Source organism: Miniopterus schreibersii (assembly GCF_964146895.1).
Source record: "Miniopterus schreibersii genome assembly, chromosome: 2".
In the NCBI taxonomy this organism is placed as follows: Eukaryota; Metazoa; Chordata; class Mammalia; order Chiroptera; family Miniopteridae; genus Miniopterus; species Miniopterus schreibersii.
The window spans coordinates 176,272,897-176,291,464 of NC_138102.1; the positions used below are offsets into that span (position 1 = coordinate 176,272,897).

An 18,568-nucleotide genomic window follows, 5' to 3' on the forward strand; every position below is an offset into this window, starting at 1 on the left:
GGTCACGAGAAGAGAAAGAAGACGCAGGCCTTGAATGTAACACCGAGGCCTTGAATGCCCACAGGGAGCTCTGCGGAGGAGTCAGACAAGCGACCAGGAGTCGCCAAGTACAGGGGACAAAGGACAGGGCAGGATCCAGGATCCTGGACCTATGAAATAGTCCAGAGCTCCCTTCTCCCCAGCAGCCTCCCCAGACAGTGACTGCTCCTTCCCTGGAAGGCTTCTTCATAACAACAACAGTTAACATTAACTGAACCATTACTGCCTGCCCTGGATTCTCACATTTAACACAAACACTCCTGTGAGATAGGCAGTAATATTCTCCCTACTCCATGAATAGGGAACCAGCATTCAGATCAAGAAACAATGTGGCCAGCACCCTGCGAGCACCCCCAGGTCCTCTTTCTGCCACTCCCCATCTCCCCGGACGTGCGTGTGCTTGTGTGTGTACACATATCTATACCAAGATCATGACTATCTCAAATAAGCCGGTATCGGAGGTTCGTCTGGCATTTCAAGTTTTTCTAAAAATGAAACACCCAGTACATATTCTTTCGTGTCTGGCTTCACTAACTCAGCGTATTTGTAAGACTAATCCGTGCTGTTCCTGCAGTCAGACTGCGCACCCTCGCTGCCGTCGAGCTCTCCACGAGCGACTGTATCACCGGTTAGTATCCATTCTACCGCTGACAGACGCTTGCGTTGCCCCAGCTGAGGGTCGAGATGAGCAGTGTTGCTGCAAACATTCGCATGCATGACTTTCGATGCTCACCCGTACGGATTTCTGCTGGGCAGATCCTTCCCGGATCAGATCCCAAATCTGCGGGACTCCAAAGCTTATGTTCTTGCCACAACTCCACACCACCGTCCGCCACCATCCACGGACTCTCCTTCCGTAACACTCAATAAAGATTCTCCTTCGTTAAAGAGAACCCACATCACTATCTTTTCTAAAAGTGCTCTTTTATCAGCCTGTCCAAAGCATTTATCTGAGCATTTTGCTGTGTGTTAGAAAGAATGCAAATGTAGCATAAGACACAGTCTGTCCTCCAGAGTTGCTATCCGGTTGAATAAAACTAGTCCTTAAAAAAATAAAGCAAGGGCTCATCTGCACCATACAGGCTTCAAGAACCTAGATGATCAGAAAGAGGGGTGAGGTAACTTGAATGGGCCCGAAAAGATTCCTAGAGAAAGTAGGCAGAAATGACCCGTGGCAAATAACCTGGGCTTTGTTGGAGGGAGAGGGTTTTACCATTGTTGCAGCTTACCCTAAAAGATCCAAACTCTCTTCATTCTCTTCTCCTGCTCCACAGAAGGGCCTTCTTCCCAGACACCAACTTGAATTGTTTTTCTTGTTTTCTGTTTATTTTCCATTTCAAAAGAGAATGGGGATTGGTCGCTATAGCAACAGCGACTTCTCCAAATTAATTCTGAATTTCATCAGATGTTCAGTTTGACAGTCCAGTTCTGCCTCCCGATCTGTCTGGCTTTCACAACCACGCTAATTACCCAACTCCTAACCATTCCCTCCTGTTGCCCTCGGGGTTAGTAACACAACTGTATAACTTGAGAATATGCGTATTATCAAAACAATACTCTGGCCTGGGAGAAATGCTGATGAGTGAGATCTTGGGATTTTTAACCATCCACCAGCCATTTGAAAGCCAAATGCAGGAGGCCACTTAGGGAGATAATGAGCTTGGGAGGGGAGAGGGTGGGAATCGATTTCCAGGATACTTGGTGGAGAGCAGGTTATAAAAAATGAAGGCTATCTTTCTGGCTGACATGTAGCCTCAAGAAAGGAAGACTAGTTTGTTGGTTTTAAGCAAAAAGGCCAAGGGCCTAGAGTGGACCAGTCTGAATTCTCTTCCTGCCTTTGCCTTCAAACAACTTCATATCCCAAATTAGTTCCAGGGAACTGCCATTCCTTCCATGGCCCTGTCTCCCCACATGGCAGCATTTTTATTACTTTCTTAAAACCTCAGACAGAAGAACCATTCCATTCCTCACGGATGCTCTTTTCTTAAAGGTCAGTAGAATCCACAGAAAATCGCTTATTTTTCATCAGAAATGGAGCCATCTTTCCTTTGCAAGAATCATCCAACCTGATTACATCTTTAGTCAATACAAGATTCCCTCGTCAACAGTTTCCTCCCCAAAACTAAATTTCAAACATCTCACGGGCTCATGGCTTACAAAATGGTCTTCTGATCCCTTAAGTCCAAAAGCCCAGGGCAGTGAGAGTGAGAAAATTAAAATGGACTGGCAGCTCCCCACTGTCAATGAGTTGGTCAGGGTTGAGTCAATGGGTTTCCTGGTTTGGACAATGAAAGGCTCTTTAGTTCACTAACTGTCTTTTCTTAAATCAGAATACTTTCTAGATGTTGGTTGGTGTGTCCAAGGAGAACCACAGCCAACCAGGCCACCCACCACCAGCAGTGGATTCCACCGAAGGCAGAAGAAATGGTAAGAAAGTATATAAGTGACCTGCAGAAGACAGGGATGGAGAAGGCCTGCCAAGAACCATTCACTCCTGCTAAGATCATCAGTGCTCTTGGGGGCCCAATATCAAATCCTAGGAGACAGGGGACAGACATGGCCAGGATAAAAGAGTAGTTGCATGGGAGAGATCAAAGGCACCATGTTGGAACAGCCACTGGACTCCACCCTCCTTCCACAACCATCCCTGGCGGCGTTTCCATGGAAACCAACAGGGCTTTGATGAGACGGGCTTGGTCAACCATCATCACACACTCATCAGCCACACCCACAGTCTCCCAGATCATTTTCTCTGTTCTCTGTCTCAGCCTTTCTGTCACACACATGCGCGCACGCACGCACACACACACAATCCTGAATCTGAGAGAGCAGTGACAATTGATCAGAACATCTCAGAATCACCCCAGACTGAAGCTAAGGCTTTTTTACTTGACACAGTGAGCTTCTAAAAAAAAGCATGCTCCCCTAATTCAGGCAATGAAAGGGGTAGAAACCCCTCCCTGTGGGAAAACAGCCTTAGTCTTCCCCTCCCCACAGAGGGCTTTACTACAGGGACTTCTCCCACCCTTACTACCAGTCAGAGTGGAAAAGCCGGGCCTATAGTTATCACACCTCTGCTTCTAGCCACTGCTTGACCCACCATGTATGGCTCATCTTGTCAATTCTAAATTCTAGTCCACCTCATTGGGCAAGATAGCGCAGTGGTTAAGAGCCTGACTCCCAGAGCCAGGCTACCTGGGTTCAAATCCACACTCTGTCATTTACCAGCTGAGTAACGTTAGCAAGTTACCTAACCTTTCTGTGCCTCAGTTTCCTCATTGTTGAAGTGAAGACTATCCTTATTGTAAAGATTATCACAGCATGCAATAGTAAGCAAACTTACAAGTGTTAACCTGCTATTATTAAGTGGCAAGTATTAGTTTAAGAAAGAACATATGAAGACAAGCCTGGATTAAATCCAAAATTAATAAGGATATGTATTGGCAGAAGCCACACCTGAGATTATACATGTGCCATTGAGGGATGGGGGGAGGTGAGAGAATGGAGGAAACAGTAAACTAATACTCAAAGACAGCAAAGCCTGAGGTGGAGGGAAGCCTGATCTCCTAACTAGGGTCCCTTCCTCAATCCCCAGTGGTGCTCCAAAGCATGGATCTCAATCTCAGAGCCATACCGACCAGACGAACCTATTGTCAGAAATCCTGGAGGCCGGTTGGACCTCTTCTACACTCTATGAGCCTTCCTAAATGCAGGCTGTGACTGCCCAGGGCAAATTAACAAAGCCATCCCAGTTAATTCCCAAAGACCCCATATTAAATGACCACACAGTTCTAACTTTTTTCCTTAAAAATTAGCTTCAAGTACAAGTGGTATTATTTGAGGCCCTAGAAAATACTGAATTCCAGGAAACCCAAGAGGGTGAGGCAGGACAACCAGGGAGTAGCATTCGTTTTTGGTTGTTTTATTTCTAATCTCCAGCCTTCAGAAAAATGACTTGGGTGTAATCAAAAGAAAACAATGAAAATAATACACTTGAAGGTCAAATAGCTAACTTAATAGGAAACTCATTAGAAACGTGGCTGGACAGACTCACAGCTGAAGAGCTGGTTCATATGATTAACAGTGAGGACAACTCTCTGGTGCTGTGTTATTAACCAGGGCGAGTCCTTCCTTCGGATCCAGTCTGCAGAGACTTCATGTGCAACTTGTGGATCTGGCAGCAAAGGCAGTGTGTTACAAGGCTCAGCAATTCGCCATGGGTTCAAAAGAGTAAACACAAGCATAATACACCGCTTTGCCAAGTTCAACAAACTGTTTCATGGGGCTCTGAGTCCCTGATGAGGGTAGCAACCAAATGGCTAAGTAAGTAAACCCAAGCCCAAAGGTATCGCTCACTGCTCACTGGTGACTGCTGCCAGACACACGTTCTCCTCTGGAATTCACTGATGACAAATGATCCGACTAAGATGAGTTTCTAGAGCAGGGCTCTCATTTCCCCTTAGTTGCAGGATGAAGTCCATATTTCTCAGCCTGGTCAATTAAATCTAAATCCTCGGGGGTGAGGCAGAGCCATCGGCATTTTTTATAAACACCCCATGAGATTCTAATGTGTATCCAGCATCCAGATACACATCTAGGCAAGCTGGTCCCAAGCTTCTCTTCCAGTACCTCCCAATAGAAGTTTCTATTCCAGCCAGAAAGGACCTCTCAGAGCCCTAAAGATCAATCACATTGGGAAGAATCAATATCATTTATTGAGCATGTACCCAGCACTATGCTTAAGAATTTTATGTATTATCTGAGTTAATCTTCACAACCTTATCTATAAAATAGCTAGTTATTGGCCCTATCTTATAGATAACAGAACTGAGCCTCAGAGAGGTTAAGTCACTCGCCTAAGATCACACAGTAACAACTGGTAGAGCAACTGGCTCATTCAAATCTAAGCCTCTTTGGACAATAAATATATACTCACCCTACTAGAACAGCACCTAGAACATAAGTGCTCAACAAATTTTTGTAAAAGAAATGAATGACTAAATACATGACTAAATAGGTGAATGAGTGAATGAGAACAGACCTTGCTAGATCAGTTCAGCTGATCCCTGCCTTTTAAAGGGCCAGAATCAGGATTTGCTTGCTACCTGAGAAACCTGAATTAGAACACCTGAGCCTGAGAAGACACATGTAAACGGCTTCCACTGTGGGTATTTCCAAATAATTGATGCTAGCAATGCAGCCCTGCTTTGGTTTCTGACCTCCTGAGCAGGGTTCTCAAACTTAAGAGTGCGTGGGAACCCTGGGCCCCACCCCCAGGGTTTTGGATTATGTAGATTTGGGTGGGACCAGGTGATGCTGACACAGCTGGTCCTGGACCACCCTCTGAGAACAGCTGCTCAGATGCATTGTTAGGCAGTTTATCAGGGTCCTGACATTCTCAGGGGTTTTTTTTTGGGGGGGGGGGAGGCAGCTACGTTTCTGACTCCAGGACCTCTGCTGGCTCCTGTGGAAAGATCAGCCTCACTGCCCCTGGCCACAGAGAAGGCGGGGGGGGGGGGGGGGGGGGGGGGGGAGGCAGGAGGTGGAATGCCCTGTCACACAAGCCTGCAGTAAACAACACGGGACAAAAGCTGTGGGCTTGTCCACAGATCCCATCTCGTTTTCTCCTCTGCATCTCTAGCTGGATGTTTTGAGCAGTGATTTTCACCGAAGGGCAAGAACAATATCTCCTCCCAGAAAGTCAATCAGAACCTCAAGAGGCACAGGTAGTTTGAAAAAGCATATTGCAATGTGTCCTTCTAGGGAGATGGGAGGAGTGTTTAGCTGATAGTAAACACATCCAAAGTGTCTTAATGGTAGGAATTTGGAGAATTTTCTAGAACACAGACTCTTTTACATCTTCTCGCATACAGCAGGTTTGAGACTCATAGGGCAAGGGCATAAGATTCACATGCTTATCAAAGATGGCATGCTCGTTTGTCTATTTTGTTCTGTTATTTTAAGTTTGAGAATTCTTCCCAAGGCGAAAGATCACAGATGACAAGTGCCACATAGGCTACCTACTTCGTCCCAGAAAGCCAGGATCACCCTCACCTAAGACAGGAGCTGTGATGAAAGGGTTGGCCAGTTCTGGCAGATCACAATGCCAGGGGCCAATACAGAGATCTAATCGTGCAGGGCCAGGAAGCGAGATTTCCAGGAACAAAAACCTGGGGCATAAAAGGGAAGGCACAAGCCCAGTCTCCACCCCCACCCCCACCCCCCCGCCCTTTCCCCTTTACCTGCAGGACTGTTACCAGGTGGGGTACAAAGGTTCCCTAAAGTACCACAAGATGTTCAGTCTCATGGGGTCTCCTAGGTTTTCAAAGGGGAAAGAGGGGTGAGACAACGGGCCTTTGATGTTTGAACTCGGATCCTGAAATCAGAACCTCAGGCAAAAACTGTTTTTATCTCTTCCATCCTAGGCAACCAAGTTGAAAGCGCTGGTGGGCACTTCCTTTTCAGCTGCTCTTTCCATATTGTCATTACCTCCCTGCTGAGAGAATGGAATTCCTTTGACTGGAAACATGGGTCCAGCTCGGAGATGGTGCCAGAGATCCCTTCCTTTTCTCTGTCGATTAGGTTACCCTTCTGTCCCACACTGGAAGGGGTATTTCCGTGCTCTTTATTTGACTGTGTTGGCACAGTTGACAGATTCGCGGCTTAATCACCTTCCCCCATGGGTCAGCAGGAGAGTAACCCCAGGGGCTGGTTTGAGATAGAAGCATTTGAAAGGAATTATTTTTGAGATTTGGTGAACAGCGGAGTTGATTCAGCGAGGCTGCAGATTTAATGAGCCTGCAGGTATTATGAATAATATATAAATAACTTACATTGCCATGGACTGCTGTGCAGAAAACGCCTGCCCTAGGAGTGTCCTGGATATGGGCCCAATCTTCTTCATATTTTCTAAGATACCCACAAAGCTGAGATTTAATGCTCTCTCGTATTTAAGACAGCCATCTCTGGGAAGCCAGAAATTCTCCTTATCACAGGGTCTAGGATAATGCCCCCAATCAGAGGTCACTGCAGGCCACCAAGCGACCTGGTTAATTTTATGAGGAGCAGCTCCAGGATGTCCCTGACTGGGTTTGACTCTCAGACCCCCTCCCCCTTGTTAGTTGGGTAAGCATGGAAAAACTAAATTTTCCTTACCATAAAGTAGGGATGTCAACAGTTCACATATCATGTAAGGGTTAAATGAGATAATACATGTACACATCCTAGCACAGGGTAAACACTCAGCAACTCCTAGCTATTATTAGTATTATTTTAAAGTGTAAATGGAAAAAATGCTATTTCCCTCATCAAAATCAATAGTTTGCCCTCATTCCTGGTGTAAAATCCACACTCCCTCCTTTAGCCAATGTGACCAAGATCTGGCCCTCTCCAGCCACCTCTCTCCTGCCACCATCCTACTCATTCACCCCCTCAGCCTCAGAGCCTCACAGCCCCTCTGTCACTTCTACCAACACAAGCTCCTCCCGTCCTCTAAGCACCCGCACATGCTGTTCCCTTTGCCTGGAATGCCCAGCTCTTCGAAGGGCTCACTCCCTGCTCCATTCAGGTCTCAGTTCAAAAGTCACTCATCTGTATTCCTAGTGCCTAGAACAGTGCCTGACATATTAAGCACTTACTTGATATTTTTCACGAATGAATTACTTTTTCTCTGGAACTAGTATTTCAATATCACCAGATAATACAACCAAGGTGGTGCCTTCCCCTCATGAAGGCCCCGAGTTCCTAAACCTACAGGGAGGTGTTGCTTTGTCATGTGGCCGTTATTGCTGCTGCCACTGTGTGTGTGTGTGTGCGTGTGTGTGTGTTTAATCATAAAGGTCCTTGTTGAAAAAGAAGTTACAAAAAGAAGTTCACCCTGGCGTAGCTCAGTTGGTTAGAGCATCATCCCGATACACCAAGGTTGTAGGTTCGATCCTGGTCAGGGCACATACCGGAATCAACCAATGAATGTATAAATAAATGGAACAACAAATCGGTGTTTCTCTCTCTCAAGAAAGAAAAAAGAAAAGAAAAGAAAGAAAAGAAAAGAAAAGGGAGGAGAGGGGAGGGGAGGGGAGGGGAGGGGAGGGGAGGGGAGGGGAGGGGAGGGGAGGGGAGGGGAGGGGAGGGGAGGGGAGGGGAGGGGAGGGGAGGGGAGGCAGGCGAGGGAAGGCAGGCAAGGGAAGGGAAAAAATTGCAAAGTTCTTCAATAGCTTCTATTCACTTGGCTAATATCCAGACAGCCACTTAGATGCCCTGGCACTGATTTTTCATTAAACATATTAATGCATCTCTCCACTCAGCTAAGGCTCTTGACTGGCCTGTCAACCAATCAATCAGCTTCCAGAGAGAAGGTTCCTTTCACTCTGTGAGGGGCAGAGAAACCAGCCTATTAACTCACAGGCTCACTGTGACACCAGTGTTATGAGCTGAATTGTGTCCTCCGAAGTTCACATGTTGAAGTCCTAACTCCCAGTACCTCGGAATGTGACCCTGCACGGATGCAGGGGCTTTAAAGAGATAACAGATTAAATGAGGTCATTAGGGGGGTGTTAATCCAATGTGACTGGTGTCCTTAGAGAAGGAGGCAATTTGGATGCAGACACACACAGAGGGAGGAAGATGTGAAGACACAGGGAGAAGACCGTCATCTACAAGCCAAGGAGAGGGGACTCAGAAGAGACCAACCCTGCTGGTACCTTGACCTTGCATTTCTGGCCTCCAGAATTGTGAGACAGTAAATTTCTATCATTTAAGCCACCTAGCCTGTGGTACTTGGTCGTGGTTGCCCTGGCAAACTAATACACCCAGAGAGTCATTAATCATTCAGAGCCTCAGTTTCCACAACTGCCCAATGGGAACACCTGGCCTGCTGACATCAGGGCGTCTGAATTCATGTCTTGGGGTCCTGGGCAGCAAAGCAGAAACAGTCATAGACCTGAAGACGTCGGGGTGCCATATAGAGGTGTGAGAGCCAGAACAGCGCCTTGGCCATCTCCGCTCCTAACCCCCAGGGAGGGAGGGGGGCTGCCCCCTCCACAGTTATTTAGTGGATGTGGGAGAAACGGAACTTGCGTGGGAGAAGGGAAAGAGCACAGAACAGAAACTGGAGATCTCTAAGAAATTAAAAAGAAAAAAGGATCCCACTTAAGCCCCTTAGAGATTTCTGGATAAAAACCATACCTTTTATTTATACGGTTCTCTGCAGGTCACAAAACAATTGATGGCCATGGGTGTTTTTTTAACCCATTTGAAGTCAGGAATCCCTCTGAGAGTCTGAGGAAAGCTATGCATCCCCCATAAAAAATAACCTAATGGGGTGGGGTGGGATGGAGAGGATCAATGAGGGGGAAAGGGGACATCTGTAATACTTACAACAATAAGATAAATTTTTAAAAAATAAAAAACCTACACACTTACCACAGAAGAGTATATCTACACCAGCATGGCCCTATCCTGCAATGATGAGAGGGTTCTGTATCTATACTGTCCAACAGGGCAGCCACTGGACACAGGTGGCCAGCGAGCACTTGAAATGTGGCTAGTGCGACTGAAGAATTGCATTTTTAAATCTTTTCATTTCAATTATTTTTTAATTTAAATATCCACGTCTGGATCGCGGTTTTTGTACTGTCCAATGTAGTGACAGACTATTCCAGAGTGTTTATAGACCCCCTGCAGCTCCCCCATGAAATGCCCTTATCAGTGGACCCCAGGTTAAGAACCACTTAGGATGATTACACTGTCTTCAAAATAATCAACTTTTTGAGCTTACCAGTACATGCGTCATCACACTTAATCCTTCCAACATCCCTAGGAGAGAGGCAGGACACTATCCTCAATTTGTGGGTGTGGTTACTGAGGCACCGAGAGGCCTGCATTTCGCCCACAGTCTCGTGTCTAGGCCACTGCGGACTGTGTGGTGTAAGAACTGACCCCCCAAAACCAGATCGGAGGGTTTTATGAACTGAGGTGAACTGAGGCCTTCTCAATATGAATTGAGGGAAATTCTTTTGGGTCACCGAAAGAACTTGAATTCACACTGGCACTCATCTGAGCAAGGGCTTCTCCTCTTCTTGAAGCCCCCAGCAGGGGCTGGACTGAAGCCAGCTTGACCTTGATAATAGGAAGTTCTTCCATTGAGGTTCATCTCTGGCCTTCCCTTGGGAGGCAGACAGATACCTGCTCCCCATTTGGCCTCTAGGATTCCCAAGGTCAAAGAGGGCACACTACTAGCGAGGAAGTTAGGTTTCTCCATGTAGGACTTGGGCTACCGCAGATGCCTCCCAATAAAGAACCTGAGACCTTCCTGCTGACACAGCTCTCTCTCCGCCTTCTGATGAAGAGGCTCCTACTCTGGGTCATGAAATCCCAGACACATAAGTGCCCCCAGAGCATGTGACCCACCCCAGCCCCACCATGCAGGTCCTCCTTCGCTACTGCCTCCGGTTTCCATAGTAACCAGGCCACAGGGAGCAAGAACACTCAGAACTTAATAAAACTGACTCTCATTCTACATTTTGTATCTCTACTCACTTCTAACTTCTAGAAAGTGCCCTCCTTCACCAGGCAGATGCAGATGTTTTATCAGCCTGAAATTCCACTTTCGACAGTTCTTCCTCAGAAACACTCCCCCAGGCCCAGCTGGGATGCCGCACATCTCCACGAACACTTCCCACCCACAGGCCTCCGTGGTCCCAGAATATGTTGCCTACACAGTCCCCGAACGTGGTGCTCACACATCTCAGAACACTTTTACTGTCACGCCTTGCATCACTCTTGGAGCACTCATGCCATGTTCCTCTTTAAATTTCTAACCACGTTTCAGTGTCACAAGAAGTAGACACTCAGCAGACACGTGGTTCCCAAGCTGTTAAAACAAAGACGGCTCGGCCCCACCTACAGCTGCTGATTCGGCAGGTCCCGGGTGCGGCCCAGGAAACTGCATTTCTAACAATCCCAGTTTATACTGATGCTTTTGGTCCAGGGACCGCATTTTGAGAATCACTGCAAGAGATGTCTGTGGAATGAATAGATGACTGAATGAATGAAAAGTTCCCTTAAAATCAAGATAAATAATATTACCAGCATGGACTTCTAGGTGAGGGGCAAAAAACAACAGGGAACCAGAAGAAGAATTTTAAATATCAGAAGAACTTCAGGGTTACCATTTTGTGTCCTCTTAGCTCTTACTGTATAACTTCTCGTGATCAGACCAGAAATGAAAAATAGGTCATTTTTCTGACTCAACCATTTATTAAAAAATATTCTCTGTATGTTTGTAGATGCAGAAAGAAATACCTGAAAATATGTTCACTAGTAATGCTTATTTAAGGATGTTGAGACTTCACCTAAGCTTTCCAACTTTTATAACTCTGTGTAGTATGTGAACTTATTTTTACTGTAATCATGTCTCAATTTTATAAAAATAAATCTATGGAATAAATAATGTAGAAAGTAAAAAATATACATTCTCAAGAAACACTCTGACTCAGAAAGTCCAAGACTAGGAATTTTTCATAAGAAAATAATAAAAAATGAACATAAAAATGATGTCCAAGGAGGGTCACTAAAGCCCTGTTTATAACAACCAGAAACTTGAAATAACTTAAATGTTTGACAAAAGGAATTAGATTCAATAAATGATGGTATTTCCATAAATGGAGTACTATAAAGCGGCTTAAAATGTCCTCGTGGGGGAATATTTATTGACACAGGAAGAGATGCATAATATAAAAACTGGAAAACAATCCAGCTACAAAACAGTATAAACTGTATGATCTAACTTTGGATAAAGACACAGACATAGAGATGTACATAAAAATGTAAATCTTGATAGAGAGCTTTTTATCAGAGTTAGAACAGAAATTATTTTTTAATTTTAACGTTAGTCTTTTAATCATTTCTGCAATAAACACATATCGCTTGTGTAATATTTTTCCAGGATATTTTAAAAAAATGATAAGATTCGGGAAATGGATTCTCTCCATCTCTTCCCACGAGGGAGCAAGGAGGTTGAAGCACGAGCACTTCTATAAGCTTTGCCCCAACTTGAACTCCATCTGCACCCACAGATTCCTCTTCTTTCTCAAAATGAACTGGACCTGCACCTGCTCAATGGTAATTGCTCCATCAAAGAGCCTAACTTTGGGTAACTCATGACACCGCCCCTGAGCATCGGCTTTGGGGAATGATGTTTACAGTGTAATGTATCCACCCTTACTTGGTCGCCCAACAAAACTGCCATTTTTCAGAAACCAGGGCTGTCGCCCAGGCTGGCTTTCAATAGGGTGGGTTGCTTAGCAACCGCCAAGGAACTGGGAAGCGGAAGGAGGCACCCACCGGAGATATTTTATGACCAAAGTGAGCTGCGCTACGCCTGTCTGCTTGCATTCAAGGTAACCAAATAGGAGATAACACCCGGCTATTTTTGCATCATGAGGAAAAATACTTGGCTCCTGCCCAGAAGGGCAATTACCTAAAAATCTTGGCAGGCCCCATGGTATGAGGAATGGTAACTGATATGAGGATGGAAAAAAAAAAAATCACTGACCTTCATAAATACTGATGATATGAGGATGGCTGAGGGATGACATAATCTCAATCTCTCGTCTGATGTGAACCATGTCCTGTTCATCCTTAATTTTGTCCTTACGGATGGATTTTATAGCAACCTGTAAAGTCAGGAAATGAAATGTTACTCCGAGAACTAAACAGATGCAAATCAGCCATTTGGGGGAGTTTGGAAAATAAATACAGATGTTACTTGTTGGCAGAATCGACAATAACCAAAACAAAGCTTCGAAATACCCCCTGTCACGTCTTTCATTTATAGCAGAAACACCCTTCTCCGGACAACAGAAAACATCAGGTTTTAACAGCCTGGGGTTTGGGGCGGTGAATTTTTTTTCATAAAGCGGAGGCTGCTTCACGTGGCCGGATCCATTTACTCTAGGAATCCGGATCCTTTGAAACAAGAAAAACGGAGAGCTCAGTTTACAGGGTACCGATGATTAAACAGGGCTAGGTGAAATTAGTATCACTCAGCTCCTCCAGCAGCTGCCAGGGCGAAGGCTACAAAAAGCTTTATTGCACATCCCGTCGGGAGGCCACTTCTGCTCAAACCCTGGGTTTTAAGACTCGGGGTTATGCCTTGTTTATGCACTTGCTCAGAAGCCAAATCCTTCTTACATCCTTCCTCTTTCCCAAGGCACCGTCACAGCACACGATGTGACAAAAAGGCTCTGCTAGAGGAAAATCGGGGTAAAACCAAGGGAGTGACAGCTACACTCCCTGCCCAGCCCCAGTTGATTCCAAAAGCTCTGTACCAATGTCTCCTGCAAATCCAAACTGTTGAGAAGTGCCAGGCCATGACACAGAGCCATTACTCAAAAGAAATCCATAAATAAAAAGGCATTAAATGACAATGGGAATCTAATAAGGAAAGACACATTTGCCAATGGATTCATCTTTGCTCATGAACAAGTTGGTTGGTAATTTAATTCTCCTTGGCTCTAAGGGGGATAAAAGCTACTTAGGTGGGGGAGGTATCCATGGGTAACAAGGAAGCCTGCCAACCAATTTGCTGCCAGCTCCGAAAGCCTGCCTAGTCACCTCCATCCTGGTGCGTCTGTGCCTTCACTTACCTGTCCGACACTTTCCTAGTAACTCAAGAATAAGAAAGGTATTTTTATCAGTGTTTTTGCTATTTACTGATCTCCCCGCAACAGGTTAACTAGCAGCTCCCTGTTCTTCTCCTTTGCAGAGCCTTCCCCAGTTGTAATTAAATCAGCATTTGTGTCGTTACTTGACTCTCCACTAGTGGAGACCTTACTCACTGCTTTATCTCAGTGCTTAGCGCCACGCCTGGCACGTGGCAGGCCTGAGAAAACACTCGGTGTGGGCAGGCGGGCAGGCGGGCAGACTGGTAGGATGGGAAGGAGAGGAGAGAAGCGGGCAAGGAAGGAGGGGAGGGAGAGGCAAGGGTGGCTGCTATTAGGTGAGGAGAGCGCAGGCTAGAGAAGTGACAGTGGACCGGGAGCGAAAATGAAGGGAGCGCTCCTGCCAACCACCGCGGAGACAGGCACCAAAGGAGGACAACTTAGGATTTCTAGGACATCCTCCCCCATGGGCAATCGAGGAAAGAAGAAAGCAGATAGGAAACCCGAGACACCCTGCCGGATAAAAGGCGGCTACGCAGACCTGAATGAGCTCCCAGCTACAAGGCCCCCTTTCACCAGGGGCCAGGCTCAGAGCTACCCCGGGTCTTCAGCACAGCCCCATTCAGTACATAGCAAGAAAAGCCTACATGTGCTTACGTCAAATGTAAGGATATGACTGGAAGGCTTTATTTTATCTGAGCAGGGCCGGCGATCCTGAGAGCTGGTTCTTAGAGGAAGCAGACAGTGAACACACACAGGCCTGGAGGATGTGGGTGGCTGCTGGACCAACTCCTACATTCCTCCATGGACTGAAGGGGAGGAGGGGAGAAACCACCCCTTTGATTATGCAGCAGGCTGAACTTGGCCTTGAGGAGGTCCTATTGTCAAGTGACAATAGAAATACATTCTTTCACCATCCAGGGTCAGGGGAGGGTAGTGGCATTCTGGGGGGTAAGAAAATAAGCCCACTGGTCAATTCCCCCAACAGAAGCTGGGGGCCGCTGAGGGCCCCATGGTGCGTTTGCCAGGGGGATGCTTCCAGCCCAGTGCGAAAAGGGGAGTGTTCACATTCTAATAAAACCCCACTCAGCACTGAGGAAACTAAAAGGGCTCCATAAATGTTAATAAGCATGGTGGTTGTCCCTCCACAAAAGCCTCCCTCTTCCAACAATGAGTCTTCTATTGAAAATGTAAAAGAGGGTTCATTCTATCCCCTATTTCAAAGGGGTGGTGGGAAGTCGGGAGGAGACAGATGCTAGAAATCACTTAGAACTGTGCAACTGCCAAGGCCAGAGGGAAGGCTCTCAGTTCAGCTCCCACGAGCAGCGAGGTGACTACCCAAGGTCACAGAGCCAGTTAGTGGCAAACCACAAAAGCAATAACGGGAGTAATAATAGCAGACATTCATGCAGCACTTAATTTACGGCACAGACGCTGCGCTAAGTGCTTTACACCCCTCAGATCTTGACATCACTCTCGCTGCTCAAGCTTCAGCTTCATGCCACCCCCTTAGGGAGCCCTCTCTGACCCCGCTGGTTGATAAGGCCACCCCTGGCCACCCCCTCTATACCCTTCCCCATTTTATCTCTTTGGGGCCATTTCAAACTATCTGAAGTTATCTTGCTTCTCTGTCTGCTGCATAGTCATTCAGCTCATGGGCCGAATCCAGCTCGAGGTCTGTTTCTGCAGGGCCTAGAGAGCTAAGAATGGCGGTCGCATTTTTAAATAGTTGTTTAAGAAGGAGGAGGAGGAGACCTGTAAGTGTAGCTTCTGTAACAGAAGGCAGCGCCTGCTTCATGAAGTTAAAGGATACACCGAGCCAGGGCACAGTGAAACAGTATTGCATAATGGTTAGCAATGTGGCTTTAAGTCCTAGCTAAAACTCCTCACTAGCTGTGTGACCTTGGGCAGGTTACATAACCTCTCTGTGCTCCAGTTTCCTCATCTGTATAGAAACAGCAGTGTTACCTTCATGGGTCCCTCCCTGTGAGGATTACATGTTAGGTGCTTAGGATGTGCCTGGCCCAGGGCAGGTGTTCAATAAATGTCAACCGTGTTTAACTCGGAGAGGGTGCCCCAGAAATCGGGTCCTCTTTTCATCCTCAGAGCAAACTTGAATTCCTCCTGGTTACTCAGGGAGCAGTGAATGAGGGAGGGAATGGAAACCACATTTGTTCCCAAAGAACACCAAGGGCTAGAGCACCTCTCTCCTGGGTCTCTAAATTGTACCCTGGTCTGAAATATCAGGAAGCTCAGAGCGGCTGGGGCCCACCATGGTCATCATGGCACCTGAGTCTGAGACCAGAAGGAAGATGGACAATTTGAACCTAGGACCGTCTTCCCCATCTCCTTGTGGTTGCCCATCCAGGTGAACAAGGGAATAAACTCTTCCTCCTTGCAGTCAAAAGTCTGACTCACGCTCTCCAGCTCAGCTTTTCTGGATCTGTTTATCCACTTATTCCTTTGAGTGCCTACCAGGTGCCAGGCACGGTGCTGAGACAATACAAAAGGCAGCCAACATGATCCTGCCCCAGCCCTCAAGATGGGGGGGGGGCACAAAGGACAAGACGGAAAAATCGCCCAAATGATTACAGAATTTCCCTCATGCCCAAAGGCCACCGAAGACACGCACAGAGGCCAGCATTATGGAAAAAGCTCCTCTCGTTTTCCTCCCTCCTCACCACATCTACAAGGAAAGACCGAGATAAGGAAAGGGCCCAGCAGGAAGAGATTACCGAATGTCTGAAACCATACACCCTCAAAAAAAAAAATCCAATTTGTTCTTGCACGAGTCAGATTTCACTCCGCCTTGGAAATAACTGGGGCCGGGAAGTCAGGTGTCTGAGCCCAGCACGCAGCACAGCAACTTTCATAAATGTCCCCACGTCTAGACGGCACCGCGTCTCTTATAAAACGGTCTGCTTTTAAATAAGGCCACCCCGTGGTTTAATGTTTAAACCGTATGCAGCCGCAGGTCTGGCCGGGGACCTGCCAATGCTGCCCTGCAGTGCCTGCCTGCTTAAGAGGCAAACTCGGCGCAGCCAATTCCCATCCCTTGTTAAATGTAATGGGCCCGGCCTCCTCTTCTGCCGAGGCAGTTTCTCTTTTTGTGAATAATAACCCCAAACCACCTGCTCTGCAGCCCGCCGCACCACCTGCTCTATAGCCCGCCGCGGCCGCGAATGAAGGAGCTTGGTGATCTCGGCAGGGTTATGGGCAAGCAGAGCAGAATGACAAAAGTTCAGGCCTGTACTGGCTGGCCGGCCTCAGGCAAGCCCCAACCTGGTAGGCCTCAGTTTCCTGATCTGTAAAATGGGGTTAGTGCCTGGCACACAGTAGGTGTTCACTGAATGGGGGTAACTATAAAAGAGGCCTATCAGATACGGGGTCCTGGACCATGTTATAGGGGTGATGAACCCAAAGCAAATCATCTCACAGACCTCTCCCCTCCCTGTTTCCCCACACATCTTCTCCCCACATTTATACTGGTGGGAGAGCAGGTTAACATTCAGAGCCAGCCTGCATGCCCACATTCAGCAGGCAGCCAGCTGTCTTCCTGGCCTGCTCTGGGGAGGGGGGCATGTTCTGGGCAAGTTGTGTGTATTTGAGGCTCTAGCCAAGAAAATCGCTGCCTTCGTCCCACCACAGCCATCCCTCATGGATGCTCATTCACTCCCATACGTCAGCCTGCGAGGAGTGCTCTAGAGCAGTGCCTCTCCTACAGGGGACATGAGCATCTTGTTACTTAAAATGCAGACTCTGAACCCAAAGTTCTAAGGAGGGGGCCTGGGAGTCTGCATTTCTAGCAAGCTCCCAGGTGATGCCAGCAATGCAGGTTCAAGGATCCACTGTGAGTAGCAAGATCTTAGTGCTCTGCCTTTGGCCCTGACATATCAACATTTTTAATCAGTGACAACATTCTTAACAGCAGTGACTAACATTCATTACCTGTGAACCATGTGCAGTGGACCTTAGCTCATTTAATCCTAACTACAACCCCATTTTCGAGGGGAAGGAACTGAGGCACAGAGGACATAAATATTACCCAGAGTCACACAGCTTGCGAACAGTGGAGCTAAGACTCAAACCCAGGCAGGCTGAGCTCAGAGGCTGCTAATTCTTGAGGTTGTGTTTAAAGTTAGGATGGACAGCAAATGTAGCAGGTGACAGAATCTCTCATAAGATCCCAAACAGTCTCCCAAGCCCAGTGTGATGAGCCCTCTCCAAGCAGATGAAGTTTTAGAGGGTCCCATGTCAAGTGCCAGGAGGCAGGCCTGGGGAGTGAGCAGCAGGGAAGACACACGCCATAAACACGGCATTAGCATCACTTAGTGAAAACAAGTTTGCAGTTATCTGGCAGGAGGAGCTGGCAGCTTCCCCGCCATTCACAAGGTGTGATCTCACGCCCAGCCATGTTCCACATTCCACGGGAGCTGCAGGGCACTGTATCAGAGGCAGCTCAGGGACCTTTTCTTACCAAGGGGACCGATGCAAGTGGCCTCTGGGAAGCCAAGTTGGAGGCCAGTGCACAGGTTCCCATTCTTGTCTGGTCAGAAGTCGGGCCACATGGGTCCCAAGCCCCACAGGATCACCCACTGGCTTTCACTCAGAAAGCCTGTGCCCAGCCATCACCCCAGGGATGCCACCCAGGAGACCATCTTGCAGCCAAAGCCCCTAATTAATTAAATGACCCACAGCTCTGGCCAACTCAGGAAAACACTCCAACAAGTTGCAATGAGGCAATCGGCCCCACAGGGACCCAAGCCAGCTCTGCCGCGGGACCCACAGCCCTCTTCCTCTCCGGCCTGTTGATTCATGTTGTTACATGGATGTTTTTTCAGACAGAAGCAGGTTGGAAGCCAAGAGTT

The 18,568-nt window shown here is 47.2% G+C and overlaps 1 protein-coding gene across 2 annotated transcripts in view; it reads right to left on the bottom strand.

Moving 5' to 3' along the window:
• NUAK1 (NUAK family kinase 1) overlaps window positions 1–18,568 on the bottom strand; it is a 70,202-nt gene that overhangs the window by 26,418 nt on the left and 25,216 nt on the right. For both annotated transcript variants that reach the window (XM_081128385.1, XM_081128384.1), the window contains exon 2: window positions 12,593–12,713. In XM_081128385.1, the coding sequence (XP_080984511.1) occupies window positions 12,593–12,713 (121 nt within the window). The remainder of the gene's footprint in view (window positions 1–12,592; window positions 12,714–18,568) is intronic.